We start from the raw sequence: 22,123 nt of genomic DNA on the forward strand, positions 1-22,123 counted from the left end.
CACACCATTCCGATCGTGAAGCTACCTGGGAACGCGAGGATCACCTCCGTTCTGAATACCTGGCGTTCTTTCAGTCCTAGATCTCGGGACGAGATCCTTTCATAGTGGTGGAGTGTTGTAACACCCCGGATATGATTTTCCTAATATGTAATCCAACTCTTGCCATTTCCGGCGTTAAGTTATTTTATTTTCTTGGGTTCGGGTTTTTGTCTCCGTGTGTTGTTGTCGTTGTCATGCATCTCATATCATGTCATCATGTGCATTGCATTTGCATACGTGTTCATCTCATGCATTCGAGCATTTTCCCCGTTGCCCGTTTTGCATTCCGGCGCTCCGTTCTCCTCCGGTGGTCATTTCTACCTTTCTTTCATGTGTGTGGATTAAACATTTCCGGATTGGACCGAGACTTGCCAAGCGGCCTTGGTTTACTACCGGTAGACCGCCTGTCAAGTTTCGTACCATTTGGACTTCGTTTGATGCTCCAACGGTTAACCGAGGGACCGAGAAGGCCTCGTGTGTGTTGCAGCCCAACACCCCTCCATTTTGGTCCAAAACCCACCAAAACCTTCTTCATAATCTAGAGCGTTCGATCACCATCGCGTGGCCGAAAACCACACCTCATTTGGACTCTCCTAGCTCCCTCTATGCCTATATAAAGACCCCCCGAAATTTCTCCTTCCCCTTCCTCCAGAAACCCTAGATCCACTTCGTCCGCCGCCGCCAGACATCTTCGCCACCGACGGACACATCCGGACCCGACGGCCCGCGCCACTCGCGCGCGCCACGTGGCAATCGCCGCCTCCCTCCGCCGCTGGCCCGGGAAGCCCGGATCGGGCCCCCGCGAGCCCGAAGCCGCCGCCGCCTAGCTCCTCGCCCGTGCCGCCCTTCAACCGCCGCGCCGGCGAGCGCCGCCCGACCTTCCTCGCCGGCCGCCGCGCTACCCCACCGCCACAGCGAGCTCGCCGGCAACCTCGCCGCGCCGCCCGCGCCGGCGACCTTCCTCTCCGCCACCCGAGGACCGCCGGCGCCGCCTCCGTTCATCTCCGGCAAGTCCCTCTCCGGCGCAGAACCCACCTCACTCCGGCCGCCCCGACAACTCCGGCGCTGATTCCGGCGATCCTCAGGAACCATGCTGCTACGGTACCCTCAGATCTAGATCTGGATCTTGGGTTGACTTTTATCCCTAACCCTAATTATTTTGATATGTTCGTCATGTCGTAACTCTGCATCCGTAGCTCCGTTTTGGGCATATAGCATATCAAAATGTTCGTCTCAAAGAGCACATCATTTCATCTCACTGCGTCATTTTTATTTGAGTTCATCTTGATGCCTGAAATTCTGTTGGAAGAATGCTATTTGAGATAATTGTCAGATCTGCTGCTCCAATTAGCTATTTGTCATTTTTGCCATGATTAATGTGTGCATGATATGCCCCTGAGCTCTACATGAGTTTTGTTATATGTTTTGCCATATATCCAGAGGTGCAACCCATGTATTTTTGTGATGTGTGTGGTGACTAGCACAAGCTTGCAAAGTGGTGCATTCGTTAATGCTGATTTCAGGGACTTAGCATTTCCACTAAGTCCTTGATCTGTTTATCTCAATATGCCATATGTTCATGTTGTTTCCTAGTGATCCGTGCCTCTTTTGAGGATGATCAGTAAGGATGTTTTGTTAATCTTGTAGTGCTCTTTTCATCCATGTCTTTGTTTGCAATTATGGAGCACCCTAGCTTGAGTCAATCGAGCTCTACTTTTTTCATTTCGTGAATCTGGGCAGATTGTCTACTTGTTAGCGATTTTGCCGAGGATGTTGTAGTTGATCCGTGCATGCTACGCTATTGTTCTTGCCATGTCTAGCTTGTATTTTGTATATTCTTGATCGGTGTATGCTTAGATTGTCATGACTTGCTCCGTAGTGAGTGCATCAAGCTCGTAAACATGCCTACTTGATATCTGTTTCAGCATGCTCCAGTTTTCACAAAGTCTGTGATCTGATTATGTTTTTGCCATGTTCGCATGCTTGCAAATGTATTTTCTGATCCCTTTTGGCTCAAGGTCACTAAGGGACTTTTGTTAAGCTCCTTGAGTAGCTCCATGTCATGCTTTAATTTGCCATGTTCAGGTCCTGTAGCATATAGTTTTTCATGCTCCAAAGTGTGCTACCTGATCTGAGATTTCAGACAAGTGTTAATTTCACTAAGTCTGAAATCTGTTTACCAAATGCATTTTTGCCATGCTTGTTTGAACCTGTTAATGGATGAATTGGCCGTAGCTCAGTGTTCCTCTTTCGTTAAGCATCATGAATGGATCCCTGCCATGTATTTTGATGCCATGTTTGGGTGCTGTAGCATGTTCATCTTGTTGCATTTAGATGGCTACTTGTTGTAAATCGCAGAACGTGGTCATATTTGAATTGCTTGCCATTTCCTAACCGTAACTCCGATTCCGGCGTTCTTTATATCGTTTTCAAGCGATTTAATCTCACCTTTCCAGTGGCACTCTTGGATTTCCAGGTTGAGGCCAGGTTCATTCATTCCTTGTCAAATCTTGCATATGCATCACATATTGCATCCCGCATAGCATACCATCTTTGCATCATATTGTTTGAGCTTTGCACGTGGTTGATTGCGTTCCGTTTGCTTGTTTGTCTTGTTTGGGTAGAGCCGGGAGACGAGTTCGCTAATGAGGAGCCCGTTGAGTTTGCTTTCGAGGATCCAGTCAACTCTGACAACTTTGCAGGCAAGATGATCATACCCTCGAAATCACTACTATCTTTGCTTTGCTAGATGCTCGCTCTTTTGCTATGCCTATGCTGCGATGCCTACCACTTGCTTATCATGCCTCCCAAATTGCCATGTCAAACCTCTAACCCACCATGTCCTAGCAAACCGTTGATTGGCTATGTTACCGCTTTGCTCAGCCCCTTTTATAGCGTTGTTAGTTGCAGGTGAAGATTGGAGCCCGTTCCTTGTTGGAACATTATTTACTTGTTGGGATATCATTATATTATCTTGTTATCTTAATGCATCTATATACTTGGTAAAGGGTGGAAGGCTCGGCCTCTCGCCTAGTGTTTTGTTCCACTCTTGCCGCCCTAGTTTCCGTCATATCGGTGTTATGTTCTCAGATTTTTGCGTTCCTTACGCGGTTGGGTGATAATGGGAACCCCTTGATAGTTCGCCTTGATTAAAGCCTTTCCAGCAATGCCCAACCTTGGTTTTACCATTTGCCACCTAGCCTTTTTCCCTTGGGTTTCGCGGACTCAAGGGTCATCTTTATTTTAAACCCCCGGGCCAGTGCTTCTCTAAGTGTTGGTCCAACCTAGAGCACCATGCGGGGCCGTCCCTTGGAAACTTGGGTTACGTTGGCTTCCGTATGCTTAGCTTATCCGGTGTGCCCTGAGAACGAGATATGTGCAGCTCCTATCAGGATTTGTCGGTACAGCGGGTGGTGTTGCTGGATTGATTTTAACTTGTCGAAGTGTCTCATAGAACCGGGATACCGAGTCTGATCAGAATGTCTCGGGAGAAGGTCTATTCCTTCGTTGACCGTGAGAGCTTGTCATGGGCTAAGTTGGGACTCCCCTGCAGGGATTGAACTTTCGAAAGCCATGCCCGCGGTTATGGGCAGATGGGAATTTGTTAATGTTTGATTGTAGATAACTTGAACATTAACTTAATTAAAATGAATCAACTGTGTGAGTTACCGTGATGGTCTCTTCTCGGCAGACTCCGGGAAGCGAACATGGTGTTGGGGTAATGCTTGCCGCAGGTTGTTCTCTAGTTACTCATTCACGTTTTGCCCTCTCTTCTCGCTCTCTTTTGCGAATAGGTTAGCCACCATATATGCTAGTCGCTTGATGCAGCTCCACATATTTACCTTGCCTTACCTATAAGCTTAAATAGTCTTGATCGCGAGGGTGCGAGATTGCTGAGTCCCTGTGGCTCACGGATTACTTCCAAACTAGATGCAGGGCCTGACGATTCCGTTCCAGATGATGCGCATGAGCTCAAGTGGGATTTCGATGAAGCTTCCCGCCGTTACTATGTGTCTTTCCCTGATGATCAGTAGTGGTGCCCAGTCGGGGTGATCGGGACCGTGTCGCATGTTGGGTTTATCTTTTATTTTGGCGCCGTAGTCGGGCCATGAGTGTTTGAATGTTGTAATGCTATTTATGTACTTTGATTGACGTGGCGAGTGTAAGCCAACTATGTATCTCCCCTTTTATTGTCTATATTACATGGGATGTTGTGAAGATTGCCTAACTTGCGACATTGCTTTCAATGCGGTTATGTCTCTAAGTCGTGCCTCGACACGTGGGAGCTATAGCCGCATCGAGGGCGTTACACTCTGCTCGGGTTACCTCGTAACAATCACAAACTTACCATAACAGACATCACACGATCATCTCAGGATCCAATCAAGCTTGGTATTAACAATACCATTGTAATAATTTATGACCACAAGGAGCTTGACCTTTACCTTTGACTCTCGCATAACATCACAAATATCCATCAAGTTGGTACTCACGATATCACAGTGATCCTCTCACGATCACATAAATATCAACCAACTTCTTTCATAGTCGAACCAGGGTTGTTATTAAGCAAATTATTATTATTACTGTTGACCCATAGTGTGACCGACACGAACTGGGCCCATGTCCGCGGGCACGGCTATCGATAGATTTAACACATACACTCTGCAGAGGTTAGCACACTGTACCCACACCATGGAACCCATGGCCTCGCACTCCCATTCGGGTGGACCAACGGCGCTCTGACAAAAGCGTCCTAGTGCCATGACACTCTCCCGGCCACTCCGACCAACTCCCCTTTGGGCTAAGTCCTGGGTGGCCCCGTGCCTACCAAAGGCACCAACGGCCACCGTCGTGGCAAAACGGTCCCAAACGTGGACAAGGATCCTTACAAAACAACAGGCACACAAGGCTTATGCCGTCCTACCTGGCCAAGGTAGCGCCCGCGCATAACCTTCCCTCGCGGGAGGCACCGGCGAGAGGCATGACAATAGACCCAGTTAGGACCCCCCCCCCATAAAGGTAAGCGTGGTTGCACTGGTCAGCTCGATATGGTGGCACCATGACTCAGCCAATAGTTGTTCAAGTTCAATTTAATCCGGTTAAACTTGAATGCAATATGCTGAGTCATGATAAAAATAACCTGATGCAACTACAATGCATGAACATGATATTAACATAAGCATGGGGGTGCCTCCCAATCAACGAGCATAACAACAACATTTAACCATTTATCCAGATGAGCATGGCATACTGACGAGCATGGATATCACAACAAAAATACTACTCATAGCATAACATGACCACTAGCATCAACAATAAATACCATGCAATAACATAACGATAAAACTACCGTGCAAGTATTTAATTAACTGTATGCAAAGGAAGATGCATAACAACGGTACTCGGAACAGACGATAGTCAGGCACCGAAGACCATCACCAACATGTACTACTACCAAAAATTGCCAATATTAAAGTAATACTAGCATGAAGAACATATAATAGCGTGCATGAAAACATAGCATGACGGTAAACACTGATCCATAAGCATAACCGAAATACCGACCACAGTAGCAAAACAAACAGATAGTTATTAAAGATTCAAGTTGAAAACCAATGCTTCTGCATGTCTATCATGCAAATGGTGGTTGTGGCTTGCCTGGGGATGAAGAAGGCTCCGGGGAGAAGTGTGGAACGATCGCGAAAAGAATCGCCGGAAAAGGTTCTCTCTCGGAGGGGGCTGATTAGGGGCAAGGGTAAAATGGTCATTTCTAGTACGGCAAACCATATTGAAAATGATGTGAACAGAACGGGCTCGACGAGACGAAGAAGTGAGCGTTGGTTTCACCTCAATCGGAGTTACGGTTGCGGAGTTATGAGGTGTTGAACACCAGGGACCAATCTGTGAATAAAATTCTACAAACAAGTCCCTAGAGGCAAAAATTGAAGCGCCTTCGGGCAGAATACGCCTTCTGCAAAATAAAACGTATTTTCAGCCGAAAAACAATGAAAGTACGTTTCCTCAAACGGAAAACGTATTTCGTGGAATACGCTTTTAGGAGAGAAAAGCGCGCAGAGGGAAACGTGCCTCGACCTATCCACGTCATCAGCGCCTGGTCAACGCAGGTGAGGCTGACGGGCGGGTCCCACGCACAGGGGGAGGGGGTGTCGCCGCCTTCCTCGCTTCCTCTCGCTTGCCCGCGCGGCCAGAGGGCAGGGCCGGCGCCGGCGGCCGTTCGGGCGGCTCCGACCACCGTTCGTGGTGCCCGGACCACCTACGCGATCGGGAGGACACCGCACATCCATCCTGACGTAGAACGAAAGCCGAGGAGGAGTAGAACGGCGGCGCACCACAGAGGTAGAGAGGAATGGCGGCGGCCCATCTTGGGGGCACGCGGCCACGAGTACTCTGGCGCCGAATTGAGGGGTTGGGGAGATGCGCCGGGGTCTGGGTGGACTACTGGTGGTGGAAGGAGGGATGGAAGGGCTCGACTGCGAGCGAATTTAGGAGAAAGAGTCCGGCGGCCATGGTGGCGATGGTGGACACAGAGAGCTCCTCGAGCTCGTTCGGGTGGTCGGGGAGGCAGCTAGGGGTGCATGAGGTCGATTGGTGAAGAGGAACGCGCTCGGGGTGGCCTTATATAGGCAGAGGGGGAGGAGGCCGAGCGTGTGTCACCGCGGACGCGTGGCCGGCGCCGCGGACGGGTGTGCTCGTGCATGGGCTCGAAGGTAGACGACGGGGAAGGCACATGGGAGAGCTCACGAGGGCAGACGCGGCCAAGGGAGCACGGGGAGGAAGCGGCCGAGGTGCAGACAGAGCCGGTCGGCTACAGCGCTCCCATGGACGCTCACTGTTTGGCGACGGGGATGACTCACCGGGGAAGAAGACGGAGGGGGAAAGGGCTACATGGAACACGCTAGGCATGCACGGGCGAGCGAACGCGACCACCACGAGCCTTGCCCGAGCAAAACGACGCTCTGGATGCGACCAATGCTGCCAGAGCGCGTGCAAACGATGCGGTCACCACTCTGCCCGGCAAGGAGGGTACGCAAGAGACTGCTGTGAGTTGTCTAGCGATGAGTCCTTGCATTACTCAGGCTGAGGGAGTTGATGGATCGACAAAAGGAGCCAAGGAGAGGAGTGTGGAATCGCTGCAAGTTTGCTGCAACAAACTTGGACATGCACTTCTGATCAATAGGAACTTGATTGGGTCAAATGGTGTTGTCTGCGGTGTGTAGATAAGGAAGGACTACGATCCTGTTTAGTTTGAGGGGAAATGGATCACAAAACAACAACGTTGCTTTGAAACCTCAGATTAGGTCCAGAAACTTGATCATGATGATGCTCTCACATGGAGTATCAACTTAATCTAAACTTGGGCAGGGCAGAGTTATTTGGTCATATGAAGATGCTGAAAAAGGTTCCGTACCAATTGGATAAACCAAAATGATACTTGCTTCACAAGCATTTCTACTGACCAAAAACTTGCAAAAATTCTAGAGGAAAATTGGCTATATGGAATATGCCCAAATTGGGTGGAGATAGGTTATATGGATAAGAGAAGGCCTAGGAAAATTTACAGCCATAATGAAGCAACATAAAATATACTTGCTTCACTAACTGAAAATTTGGACAGAAACAAGGATTTGAAGCTGTGCTCATATGGCTGCATTTCATGATCTCAAATCTTGTGGAGAGATTTTATTTTATGATATGAAAGACCATGCAAAAATTCAACTCAATTGGATTAACCTAGCTAGTACTTCCTTCACAACCAATTCCCTCAGACAGGAACATTGAAAAATTTCTCAAGAATATTTACTAGGCAAATTAAGTTGAATTTTGGCATGAGGCAATTATTTGGGCATGAAAAGGTGTCCAAAAAGTTTGAGGTCAATTGGGCAAAGGTAGATAGCACTTGCTTCACAATCTGCCATCTAGGACAAAATAGGAAAAGAATTATTTGAGGATGATGGAAAACATGGCCAATGAAATATTTTGCCATATTTGAGAAGATATGACCCAAACAATTTATAAGAATTATTTAGGAATTTTAGGAGTGATGAAAATATAGGTTGCTTCACAACCTAGGGCAAATTGAGTTATTCCTTTAATAGAAAAGGAATATCCCCAATAAAAAGAATGTTGGGATTTGGGCTAGGATGAAAATGAAAAGGCCTAGGGAAGGATTTGGGTATGACAAGCCACTCTAGAAGCAAAGAAGAGTTCATCTTCTTCAGTTTCCAGACCACAAAGCCACGGAAAAAGAAATCTCACGCAAAAACCTCAGAAAATCAAAAGAAAAAGAAAGGGCCAAAAATCAGGCTGTTACAGACTATGTCGATGACAAGGTTGACAGAAAGTCTACTTCGGGTACTTGTCAATTTCTTCATAGATCTCTTGTGTCTTGGTCCTCCAAGAAACAAAACTCGGTATCCTTATCCACCGCCGAAGCGGAATACATTGTCGTCGGTTCATGTTGTGCTCAACTACTTTGGATGACCCAAACTCTTAAAGGTTATGGGATATATGTGAAACATGTTCCATTGCTTTGTGATAATGAAAGTGCTATTAAGATTTCTCACAATCCCGTGCAACATTCTCGAACTAAGCATATTGAAGTTCGTCATCATTTCATTCGATGTCATATTGCTAAAGGAGACATTGATCTTAAGCATGTTCGTACCGATGAGAAGGCAGATATATTCACCAAACCGCTTGATAAGAAAGTATTTTGCCGTTTGAGAGGTGAATTGAACATTATTGATGCCTCAAAGTTGGAGTAGAAACTCCATTTGGATGCATGCAAGGCATGAGCCTTTGACTAATCCTTGATATTTCTCTTATGATGATGATCATATGTCTTGGATCTATACTTGTACTCTTGCATGCCATCTGACCCTTGTAGGTACTTGGATGAACTTAAATCCTTGATATTGCAACTCACTCACATCTTGAGCAATCTCTACATCACCAAGTCTCTACAATATAGTGGTCGAAGACAAGGGAGCATGAATCCTTTTAACATATCCTTTGACAATTCCTATATATCAAATTTCATTTGGTGTCAAATTTTATGATTGTCACTTTGGATACACAAGTGCTCTTCCTTGCAAGACTAACCCGTGTAGATAGATGAACTCAAACTACAAGTGGTGCTCCCAACTATTGATGATCTACATCAACTTTGAGCACCCTACACAGATCAAGATCAACACCACCACCCAAGGTATGTCATTCCATCTTAGAGAAACTTTACCCCAAGCCATGGGTCAAAGCAGCTCAACAAGATGTGAATACATCAAAATGCTTAAACGAAAAATAGTAACCCCATTTTGAGCTTAAACGATGAGTATGACCTACGATCAAGTGTTCTCACTTGACTCCTCAGTCAATATACTCTAACTAGGTGACTTTGTTGCCGACCCTCTCTAGATGAAGTTCTCTAGTGTTTCTTTGTGTTCTTGCATTTGTGCCTAGCATGTTTCCCTTTCATTTCATCTAGATTTCTTTTTGTTGTTGTTTTGTTCTGCATTCCTTGCATCCAATTCATTGCAAATCTTTCAGTTAACTCCTTGCAAATCTTTGTGAGATCTTACTTGCCTAAGTGAGCTGAGATGACAATTGCTTTCTCTCTGCGTTGAATTCGGCCTCACCGGTTTTTTCTTTCGGCTAAAATGAAACAACTCGGTGCCACCGAAGAAAAAGACTCGGTGTTACCGATTTCAATGCTGAGAGAACACTTTGTCATTTGCATCTTGCATATTTGTTCCAGCTCCACTCAATGATTCTTATCCTCTACCAGCACCTTATATTACATGTCGCTTTGTAATGAGCCTCAAGGACCAAACCTACTTGACTCATGCTCCAGAAGGTCCCTTCTTGGAAATTGATGTCAAAGGGGGAGAGAGAGCACATAAAAGCTTATCACAAAAGAGAGAATGCACACCGTAAGCTTCTCTAGATGCCTATTATCCATGGAGGAGAGAAGTCACGTGTCTTCAAGAGGGGAAAGACATGTTAGTATGTTTCTTATGATTGCTTTTGCTCTGATTTTCTTTTTCCCTATCTTCTCCCATTATCCAATATAAGATTCAGGGGGAGAAAGACATTTAAGGGAATGAAATCTTCGAATTCATTGGATATCTTTACTACTTGGGGACATGTCTATATCCAATAGAGTACCCAGTACTCACTCTCTACATGTCATCCCAATCTTGATACTCTTGTGGTTTCTCCAATTGCTTTGTCCTATAGGTGTTCGTGTGTTATCTAACCTTGTCTACTCAGGTTCACCTATTCCAAAGCCACCTCAATACCACAAGGTAAGTATATGCATCACATCCATGTGCATGATGATTTCTTGCTACTGTACATATTGTTTGCAAGAAGGAATCATGAACATGGAGGACATTTCCTATATTCACATCATTTGCTCTGATGCACATAGCCAAGATACACGTAACTCATTGCTTGCTCTAACATGCCTATGCATTCACATGCTCTTACATTCCATACTTACATGATTGCATACATGTAGGGGGAGCCTATGCATGTTACATGTTTTTCCAAAGCTTTACTTGTAATTCCTTATATCTTTACCTAAAGCTTTGATGTATGTTGTCATCAATTACCAAAAGGGGGGGATTGAAAGCACAAGTGCTCCCTGAATGATTTTGGTAATTAATGTCGACATATATTTTATTGGACTAATGTTTTCACCCAGTATATTTCAGATGAGTTCAACAGTGGAGTGACATGGACAAGAGGATGTGTGGAACCCCTTCAAGATGCTAAGGACAAAGATTGGCAAAAGCTCAATACTCTTCATTTTCGTTTTAGTGGTCCAAGATCACATTGAGTCCATTTGAAAAGCCAATACTATTAAAAGGGGATGAGGTGTTGCTTAATGGCTTGCTTGCTCAAAGTGCTTAGTGATATGCTCCAAAAGCCCTCAACCACTTTCTCATTTCCACAAATGTCCTAATGAGCCTCAAGGACCAAACCTATTTGACTCATGCTCCAGAAGGTCCCTTCTTGGAAATTGATGTCAAAGGGGGAGAGAAAGCACATCAAAGCTTATCACAAAAGAAAGAATGCACAACTTAAGCTTCTCTAGTTCTTATTATCCATGGAGGAGAGAAGTCGCATGTCTTCAAGAGGGGAAAGACATGTTAGTATGTTTGTTATGATTGTTTTTTCTCCTTATTTTCTTTTGCCCTATCTTCTCCCATTATCCATTATAAGAATCAGGGGGAGAAAGACATTTAAGCGAAGGAAATCTTTGAACTCATTGCATAACTTTACTACTTGGGGAGATGTCTATATCCAATAGAGTACCCATTACTCACTCTCTACATGTCATCCCAGTCTTGATACTCTTATGGTTTCTCAAATTGCTTTGTCTTGTAGGTGTTCATGTGTTATCTAACCTTGTTTAATCAGGTTCACCTATTCCAAATCCATCTCAAGACCACAAGGTAAGTATATGCATCACATCCATGTGCATGATGATTTTTTGCTACTATATGAACATGGAGGCACATTTCCTATATTCACATCATTTGCTCTGATGCACATAGCCAAGATACATGTAACTCATTGCTTGCTCTGACATGCATATGCATTCACATGCTCTTACATTCCATACTTACATGATTGCATACATGTAGGGGGAGCCTATGCATGTTACATGTCTTTCCAAAACTTTACTTGCTATTCCTTATATCTTTACCTAAAGCTTTGATGCATGTTGTCATCAATTACCAAAAAGGGGGAGATTGAAAGCACAAGTGCTCCCTGGGTGATTTTGGTAATTAATGTCAACATATCTTTTGTTGGACTAATGTTTCCATCCAGTATATTTCGGATGAGTTCAACAGTGGAGTGACATGGACAAGAGGATGTGTGGAACCCCTTCAAGATGCTAAGGACAAAGATTGGCGAAAGCTCAAGACTCTTCATTTTCATTTTAGTGGTCCAAGATCACACTGAGTCCATAGGAAAAGCCAATACTATTAAAAGGGGATGAGGTGTTGCTTAATGGCTTGCTTGCTCAAAGTGCTTAGTGATATGCTTCAAAAGCCCTCAACCACTTTCTCATTTCCACATATGTCCTAAACCTAAAGTCAAACTCGACATCACTGATTTGATCTATCCGGCGCCACTGAGTTCATTTGACATAGCCACTGCCAGAAACCCTAATCAGTTCGGTCTCACCAATGGGATCTCGGTCTCACCGAGATGGGCTTGCAAACTCTGTGTTGCGTGTTGCAATTATTTTGGTCCCACCGAGTTTGCTTGACCAACCCTCTGTTTGTGTATTACCAAAATTGGTCTCATCGAGTTTGTGTAATTGGTCAAACCGAGTTGAGGTTTTACCCTAACCCTAGCACATCGGTCTCACCGAGTTGATCATGTCGGTCCCACCGAAAACTCTAACATTCACATTTTGAACCATATCGGTATGACCGAGTTTCACAATCCGATCCTACCGAGTTTGGTAAATTGTGTGTAACGGCTAGATTTTGTGTGGAGGCTATATATACCCCTCCATCCATTCTCCATTCAGGGAGAGAGCAAGCAGAACGTGCCTACACTTCTAGCATTCATTTTCTGAGAGAGACCCACCTACTCATGTGTTGAGACCAAGACATTCCAATCCAACCACAAGAATCTTGATCTCTAGCCTTCCCGAAGTTGCTTTCCACTCAAATCATCTTTCCACCATATCAAAACCTGTGAGAGAGAGTTGATTGTTGGGGAGACTATCATTTGAAGCACAAGAGCAAGGAGTTCATCACAACACACCATCTATTACCTTTTGGAGAGTGATGTCTCCTAGATTGGTTAGGTGTCACTTGGGAGCCTCCGTCAAGATTGTGGAGTTGAACCAAGGAGTTTGTAAGGGCAAGGAGATCGCCTACTTCGTGAAGATCTACCCAAGTGAGGCAAGTCCTTCGTGGGCGATGGCCATGGTGGGATAGACAAGGTTGCTTCTTCGTGGACCCTTCGTGGGTGGAGCCCTCCGTGGACTCGCGCAACTGTTACCCTTTGTGGGTTCAAGTCTCCATCAACGTGGATGTACGATAGCACCAACTATCGGAACCACGCCAAAAATCTCCGTGTCTCCAATTGCGTTTGCACACTCCAATCCCATCCCTTTATTTTCTTGCAAGTTGCATGTTTTACTTTCCGCTGCTCATATACTCTTGCCATACTTGCTTGAAATGTATTGTTAATGTTTAAACTTGTGCTAAAACTCCACCTTAACTTGAAGAACTTAAAATTTCTACTTTTCTTTGTTGAGGGTCTAATCACCCCCCCCCCTCTAGACACCTCTTCTTGATACTTTCAGGTAGCCACCGACACGGAAGCCATGAGAGAGGAGGAAGAGGTTGACATTGGTCAGATAGCGTCTGATACCATGTAAACATAAGTATTGTTGTGTTAAGCCGTGATGAACCTCACCGGCTATCTTCTCTTTATATACAGAACATCCAGGTTGAGTTACATCAGCAGTTACAAACACTTGATCATGGATAATAAAGAGAGAACTCTAGACCTTCTATATTCTATCACTAAGCTCTAATTGCTCAACGTTACAACTCATGTTAATAGCAGCACTAACTCATAGTTATTCTAACAAGGGGATCCAATGAATTGACGCCCTGTTGCTTCTATCGCAAACAGAAAGGAGGCAGCAGTGATTCCAGATCCAGGGCGCTCATCGACAATTCCCTTCCAATCGGATTGCCATCTTGCTGTCACAAGGGGAAGGGGAGCTCCGGTTCTCGTTCGAGTGTGTGCTTTAGTCCTAGGGTTTCTATTTTTTTTTGACTTTCCTTCATCAGTGTCATGGTGCGGGAGATGGCAATGGTGCTCATAGGAATAATGGTCTCCCATCCCGTGGTCCTGCTCGTCAGAGGTGTTACTGGCGCCGGGGAGAGGCTTGTGGAGTCCAAGCTATTGGAGCAGCTTTGATCTAACATTGCGTATGGGCATGGTGGCGAGGATGGGTTGCTCTTGGAGTGTTGTAGTGATGACTGTTGTGGATATGCGGGAGACGGTGGAGGATTCGTCCGCCTATTGGAGGACGGGTTGGCGTTGGCTCCGGATTCAACAGTGAAGAGGCTCGGAGGGCTCCTCCGACCTATGTTCCTTATCAGGCTAAATCCAGCCTCCGGGATTGGTGGCTATCGCGACTCGTTAATGCCTGCTTGTTAGGGGTTTCTTGAGCGCCAAGATGTGGACCATCTTCTAGTGCTCTCCTTCTCCAACTATGACAAAGGTTGTGGGTGCTTGGTAGAGGACGATATGCAGCAGTATAACTGCTTGCATCCTCCTTATTTTCTGTAGCTTGTATGTGTATCACCTCTATATTGTTACTACTCCCTCCAATCCATATTAAGTATTATGAATACAAGTAATGTAATGTCTACAGGCAAACATCTTCAAAGAGAGAGAGAGAGACTTTAAGCTGTGGGTAAATTACATTACATCCAGTAATTTTAGATCAATCTTTTTATGATTCTTTTGAAGTACGTTAGGCGTACCATATTTTTATAAAGGCGGAAGACAAGTACTGTACAAGAGAATGCAACTTGGTGCAAACAAGAGTATGGTTTAAACTCCACATCCACACTAATCAAGAGATTAGCCACCCGCAACTGTTACATGTAAATATAATGTTGCCCTAAACCATATATATCACTCAGTGAACGGAAAAAGGTCACCACTTCACAAGTTATCAGGCGAGACAACATTATACGTACCGTACTTACTCCATCGACACTGGGACACGGGGGATACAAATCACCAACAAGTCAGACCGCCGGCGCGTGGTGATGCCGGCCGCCTCGGTCATGTCCATCTCCTCGGGGGCCATCCCCTCCGGCAGCTCCCAGTCGAAGTGGAACAGCAGCGCCGCCAGCGCGAGCTCGACGTGGGCCAGACCGAACGACATGCCGGGGCACATCCTCCTGCCGGCGCCGAACGGCACGAACTCAAAGTCCGTTCCCTTGAAGTCCCTGCCGTCCATGCCACCTTGTTCCTGGAACCTCTCCGGTATGAACTCCTCCGGCGCATCCCAGTGCGCCGGGTCCCTGCCGATTGCCCACGCGTTCACGAGCACCATCGCGCCCTGGGGCACGTCGAACCCGAGCACTTCGCACGGGCTGCGGCACTCATGCGGCAGGAGCAGCGGCGCCGCGGGGTGCAGCCGGAGCGTCTCCTTGATGACGAGCTGCAGGTAGTGCAGGTTTGTCAGGCCATCCTCCGTCACCTTGTCGTGGCCGGCGAGCTCTCTCCGGACCTCTTCTTGCGCCTTCTGCATCACCGTCGGGTTACGCATCAGCTCGGCCATCGCCCACTGGATCATCGTGGACGAGGTCTCGCTGCCAGCAGCAAACATGTCCTGCAAAAGAAGCAAAGTAAGTAAACATTATGCCCTCGCTGGCTCATGTGATGTGGAGGTTTTGGTCCTCCATCAGCTCTTGTTGATTGTAAAGAGAGCTCACAATGATGACGGTTTTGATGTTCAAGGTGGTGAGGGGATACTGGGAGTCCATGTCCTTCTGGAGCCTCAGCAGCACGTCAAGTAAGTCCTCGTCGTGTTCCTCGATGCCGGTAGCGGCGGCGTCTCTGTTCTCGCGCTCCTCGATGATAGTGTCGATGAAACCGAGCATGGCGCCACGGCGACGCTCGATCTGCCCTGGCACGCGGCTGAGGCGCATCGCGAGACGCGACGACGGGAAAATGTCCGGCAGACTCATCCCAGGGATGACCTTGAGCCCCTCCTCCAGCAGCCTCAGGAACGTGTCGCGGTTCGGCGTCCGGCTGCCGATGATGGCACGCACCGAGGAGTCCGCGACGAACGTCGCTATCCGCTCGGACAGGTTCACCGGCCTCGCCGGCGACGCCTCCGACGCGACGGAGCGGAGGAGGTGGCCGATCTCGTCCTCGCGGATGGGGCGGAAGGAGTGGACGCGGCGGGTGCTGAGGAGCTCGACGGTGCAGATCTTACGGAGCTGGCGCCACGCGTCGCCGTAGGGCGAGAAGAGGAGGCCCTCGGCGCCCTCCATGATGCGGCGCTGCATGGGCCCGATGGGCCGCGTGGCGAAGGTGACGTCGTGGGTCTTCATGATCTCCCGCGCCGCGTCCGGGGAGGAGGCGACCACCACGGGGACCTCGCCGAAGCGGAGCAGCATGAGCGGGCCGTGGCGCCGCGCGAGGTCCCGCATGGCGCGGTGCGGGAGCGCGCCGGCGAGGTGGTGCAGGTGGCCGATCACCGGCAGCGCCCAGGGCGACGGGGGCAGCCGCCGGCCGGAGCCGGGCCTCCCGCGGGACACCGCCAGGTAGAGGAGCGGGACTATGGCTAGGAGGGGAAGGAGGAGCAGGTAGAACGGGAGCTCGGCGGCCATGGCGAGTGCCACAATGGTCGACTTGGAGGTCGATTGGTGAAGGGGGCGCGCGAACAGTAGAGAGAGAAAGAGAGAGGGGCTTGTGTGTGTCGTGTGAAGTTTGAAGTGAGGCTTGCATGTTGGGACGCGGTGTGCTTTATAGATGAGGTGGTAGCGACTAAACGTAGACCGTTGGCTTTTTCCCATTCTTGCGTCGCACGTCGCGGCGGACGTGAGGTGTTCTGTTGGGACTGTGGTGCTGGTGTTGGTGTTGGTTTTGCCCACTGCGTGGGTGGCACTGCACTGCACGGCGGCATGAGGGAGGGAAGGGTTTTTACTCCATGCGCGTCCGGTCAGACCCGGCGGCATGCAGTCGACCTCTGCTGACCAGTCCGAAATTGAAGGTTTCCTCGGGAGTTCTTCTGAGAGATATCCAAAGGTAGAGGATCAAACAGGAAGAAGATGGGAAACAGAGGAACATGTGCGCGTAATATGTTACCAACCAATCAAAGTAGAGGATCGAACAGGAAGAAGATGGGAAACAGAGGAGCATGTGAGATACGTAGTTTTTCTTTCTCTTTTTGAGAAATAACCATACATATTTTATTCGACAAACATAATACATCTTTGTGATCTGTGTGCAAATAACCATACATATGTCACAACCACATGGGACATACTCCTTCCGTTTCTAAATATAAGTCTTTTTAAAGATTTCGATATAGATTACTAGAGAGTAAATTTTTGCACCAAAGATCCTGCAACCAGTAAAACTACAATTTCGCGAGTGGAGAACCTTGTGCTTTGCTAAATCGTCTCCCGCCATCGGCCTTCGGCATTGCTAGAGGAAAAGGAGAACAACCACCATACCCAGATCCGACGGAGCACCATCGCATACAACGATGCCTTTAAAATCGATGAACCGGACCGTAGCAAGCGATGAGACCGACGTTTTGTGGCACGTCGGTCGGGGTTCTTCCCCGCGTCAACTAGATCATGGTGTCATCATCTTTATCCAAGGTTGAAGAAGAGGAACGTCGCCGTCTACCGCCATCCACACGCCCCGCTGCAAGACACAACTGTAGCAATCAATGCCAACGCCACCCAGAAGAGTGCCGACGGCCGACCACTAGACATATGGGGAGCGGTTTTTGAAGGCTAGAAATGAAACGGTCCGGTGAGATAGTTTCTTGCTGAGGAAGAAGATGTGGTACATGAGAGGCGAGGGTGTCCCGATCTTTCGATGAGATGATAACTATCGATTTGGTGGAGACGACTTTGACGATCCGACTACAAACGTGCACGACGTTGCGCCTTAGCAATCGCGAAACCAATCTCCTGAGGTTACTGACGATGCCGGAAGCACGGTCAGCCTAACCACGAAGGTCTATTCCTGCAAGCAATCGAAGAACGAGCAAGAATATGATAAAGCAATCTGAATATTGCAAATATATATGAGGTATTGATAATGGTGGGGATCCGGAAGCGGTCTTGGTCTGGTCGTTGGACACAAACGAAGTACACGAAGTTGCAATGGCTAACTTTTAACTAAACAAATCCCAAGGAAAAAGCTACTAGATGGATCTACTTATATAGAAGCAAGGGGTGGCGGCCAAGGAGGTGGGAGGACGTCCCAAGGCAGTCTAAAACTAACCCTAGGTCGTACAAGGCTCATGGGCCCAAGTGGAGGTGATGCAACACCTTTGGGCTTGTAGTTTGACTCGGATTCTGCTGCAACGTCAGATTGTTTCGTCTGTAACTCAACGCTCCGGACGAATTTGAAGGTGAATCCAATTGGGTTGGAAAGAGCACGAAATCTAGTTTCCAACAAAAAAAATTCACCCAATTCGGAGTCCGTATGAAAAAGTTGTTGGCGTTTTGAGTCAGGTATGTCTGTGCAGTCCGAATCTGAATCCAAAACGTGAGAGACTTGGACTCTATCTTCTCTTGGCCCAAAAGTGACGTGAGAGGACTTTTTGAACACAACCTAAACTTGTCCTTTTTCCTTGTCTTCATATGTGGATTGTACAAATGTCCCATACACCTGCAATTAGACAAAACACAAAAGTGTGTGAAGTATTTTTGTTCTGGATAACATAAATAGATTATTGAATAGTTTACATTAGAAATCACCTGACAAATATGCATGTATGCAATATTTTTGGTCGTATCCAAGGTAGTCATGTCCTCATCATCCTCCCCTTTTTGAAAATAAAGCCGTCCTCGGCATTGCTTAATCTGAAATGTGGCTAACAAAAGAGACAAGGTGTACATGTTGTATATGTATATGTCATCCATTTTAACTTCCCTTGATTTTTGCACATATGTCACATGTATACATGAGTAACTTTCATTGTTCATAAAATCTAAAGCCAAAAAATTATCACAGGAAGTAGAAGGCATGAAAATATTGGAACTCAGTTTGCACATATAAGTGAAGCTCTTATTCTCTTCAAAAGATTGGCAATGTTCATCATTAAACCATCCTAATTTCGATGAATAAACCTTACTTGCATCAAATTTACATGCTACAACATGCTTAAATAAGCAAACATGCAATAAGTCATTGGACACAGAATCATCATCAAGATTAGAGGTCATATCAAAATGATTAAACATTGGTTCTTTTGCATCAACAGTTAATTCAATGGGTGCACTCAAAATTGTTGATATTTCAGTTGTTTCATCACATGACGCATTCATGACAGTAACAAGAGTCTCTAAAATAGATGGTGTGCTCAAATCAACAGGTAACTCAACACATGATGCATTCAAGTTAACTAGGCATGCTTCATTCTCATGTGAAGTTATATCATCAATACCTTTACTGTTACCTCGCAAAGATGTAGCTGATGTAGGTACGGACGTTGACAATGTACCATACTCTTGAGATGATATTGCGCTCACAATCCGAGGTGGGGCTGCTCTAGTAGGTGCAATAGTGGAGTAACCAACCGGCGATGGTGAGCATGAACTGGAATAGTAGTTGTTGTAGTCACCCAATGCATCCTCCTGTATCTGTCTCTCAAAGGTACAAGCACGGACATACATACCAGTAATGCAACGAGGAATATACCGAAATCTTGCCTGAATATCATGGTTCAAACCACCAAAAAATCTATTCATTGTATCATCCTGAGATTCTTCTATGTCACAATGATGCATATAAGATTTGAACTCTTGGTAGTAAGCATGAACATTGTTACTGCCTTGTTTTAATTGCTCCAATTTGCAACGCAATTCACGACGATAGTAAGGAGGAAAAAATTGTTGTCTCATTACAGCTTTCAAAACTTTCCAAGTTGTGGGTTGGTTATCAATGTTTTTCTTACAATGTACACTCCACCAAACAGAAGCAAAACCAGTAAATGCTCTAATGGTAGCTCGTACTCTCTCAAGTTCAGAAAAATCATGGTGACTAAAAACTTGTTCTACTTCAAGCTCCCAAGCTAGATAAATAGCAGGATTAAATCTACCCTCAAATGATGGTAAAGAGATAACCTGACCATATGCTTGTGTGTGTTGTCCCAACTCTCGTGATGGTGAAGATGTGTCCGTCGTCCAAGAACTTCTATCTCTGGAACCTGTCATGATTAGTAGAAACAAGAACCAAAATTCGAGAATAATGTTCCTATGAACTACTAGGATGTGGTTGTAAAGTGCTCACAGTAAAGCAAATATCAATATCTTACAAGTTCTTACCATGCGGCAGGTGGTGACAGGCAACTAGCGGTGTCAAATAACTCCGAAAATTGTGTAAAGCGATTGCCAGGGGAACATGCGTATACACGGTGTAGAAATATGTGGAGCTGGGTTGGCTATATATGGTAGCAAAAGATTAGCAGTAATCAATTCAGAGATGCAATGTTGAATAAACGCTCAACGACGGTACTATGCTGGTCCTAGGCTAGACCGAACTAGAGACGCGAGCCTAGAACACTAATGAGGTCACGTCATAGCACAACTAGCATCAATGAAGGATACTAAGTAGCTCTGGACAGCAAGATATAAGTGAAGATCACAACGGCAGTAAAGATAATGATGTGAAACAACAGCCAAGCAGGATATATCAACAACTTTGTCTCCAACTTTCCTCTGAAAAAGTTTGTGCCGATTTTTTTTCAAGAATGGTATTGACTCAAGCTTTCAAACACAAAAGGAATCACTCAATTCCGAGTTGATATGAGGAGTCAAAAAATTCAAAAACTGTCCTGAAAAACTGGAATAAGCTGTGTTCATAAACTTCGGAGAGCAAAAAGACCTATTTAGAAGCCGATTTTGAGGTGCCAAATATTGAACTAGCTTCTTCAACTATTTAGATGCGGCTCGTCGCTAGCTTTCGTTTGAGTACTCGCGGAGGCAAAACGGACTTCGTATGAGGAAGTTATGCCTGTTTTACTGAACAGTGCACAAAACAGATTCCAATCCGAATTCAACTATGAGATTGAGTCTAAAAAGATCAGAATTTTGTTTTTTTTTCTTCTCTCTTTTTTTTCCTCACACTTTTTTTCTTTCTCTCCTTTTTTTTCTCTGACTTTCTTTTTCTCTTTTTTTCTCTTTTTTTTCTCTCGTTTTTTTTCTCTTGTTTTTTCTCTCTCTTTTTTTTCCCTCTTTCCAAAACAAACTAGATAAGATACAGATTGGATCAAGTGAAGATGTGAACGATCTCAACTATTATTATGACAATGAATGGTGGGTAGCACGTGGTGGAAATTGATGGATGGATGGTGGACAGCGGAAGAGATAATGATGCAGCGGTGGCGTGACTAATGTGAACAGAACTCGAAACTCTAAACGAACTAGACACTAAGACCAGCAACTCGACACGATGATGCAACCGATAATTCAACTATGCAAGCAATGAAAAGAAAATTGCAAAGGCTCAGACTGGCTTGGACCAAGGATGAATAGATCTAACTCTTTTTCGTGGCTTTTTCTTGGACAATAGGTAAGAAAATAAATCTAATCTAGGAAAACTGGAAATTCTCACGAGTAACCTGAAAACTGATACCACTTGATAGAGGCGAGGGTGTCCCGATCTTTCGATGAGATGATAACTATTGATTTGGTGGAGACGACTTTGACAATCCGACTACAAACGTGCACGACGTTGCGCCTTAGCAATCGCGAAACCAATCTCCTGAGGTTACTGACGATGCCGGAAGCACGGTCAGCCTGACCACGAAGGTCTATTCCTGCAAGCAATCGAAGAACGAGCAAGAATATGATAAAGCAATCTGAATATTGCAAATATATATGAGGTATTGATAATGGTGGGGATCCGGAAGCGGTCTTGGTCTGGTCGTTGGACACAAACGAAGTACACGAAGTTGCAATGGCTAACTTTTAACTAAACAAATCCCAAGGAAAAAGCTACTAGATGGATCTACTTATATAGGAGCAAGGGGTGGCAGCCAAGGAGGTGGGAGGACGTCCCAAGGCAGTCTAAAACTAACCCTAGGTCGTACAAGGCTCATGGGCCCAAGTGGAGGGGATGCAACATCTTTGGGCTTGTAGTTTGACTCGGATTCTGCTGCAACGTCAGATTGTTTCGTCTGTAACTCAACGCTCCGGACGAATTTGAAGGTGAATCCAATTGGGTTGGAAAGAGCACGAAATCTAGTTTCCAACAAAAAAAATTCACCCAATTCGGAGTCCGTATGAAAAAGTTGTTGGCGTTT

At 46.0% G+C, this 22,123-nt stretch overlaps 1 protein-coding gene across 1 annotated transcript; it reads right to left on the reverse strand.

The window, feature by feature from the left end:
• Positions 1-14,421: 14,421 nt before the first annotated feature.
• Positions 14,422-16,565, reverse strand: LOC125512190 (desmethyl-deoxy-podophyllotoxin synthase). The gene is made up of 2 exons (XM_048677272.2): positions 15,561-16,565; positions 14,422-15,457 (listed from the first exon to the last, which is right to left on the reverse strand). Exons 1-2 carry the CDS (start codon positions 16,461-16,463, stop codon positions 14,822-14,824), a joined length of 1,539 nt encoding a protein of 512 aa, XP_048533229.1. The 5' UTR covers positions 16,464-16,565; the 3' UTR covers positions 14,422-14,821.
• Between the last annotated feature and the right edge of the window lie 5,558 nt (positions 16,566-22,123).

Source organism: Triticum urartu, chromosome 6A (assembly GCF_056163025.1).
Source record: "Triticum urartu cultivar PI428250 chromosome 6A, HENAU_Tu73, whole genome shotgun sequence".
In the NCBI taxonomy this organism is placed as follows: Eukaryota; Viridiplantae; Streptophyta; class Magnoliopsida; order Poales; family Poaceae; genus Triticum; species Triticum urartu.

Coding starts and splice junctions, on each gene's coding strand:
- LOC125512190 (XM_048677272.2), bottom strand. CDS start 16,463: ATGGCCGCCGAGCTCCCGTTCTACCTGCTCCTCCTTCCCCTCCTAGCC. Junction 15,458..15,560: donor ACATCAAAACCGTCATCATT/GTGAGCTCTCTT, acceptor CTTCTTTTGCAG/GACATGTTTGCTGCTGGCAG.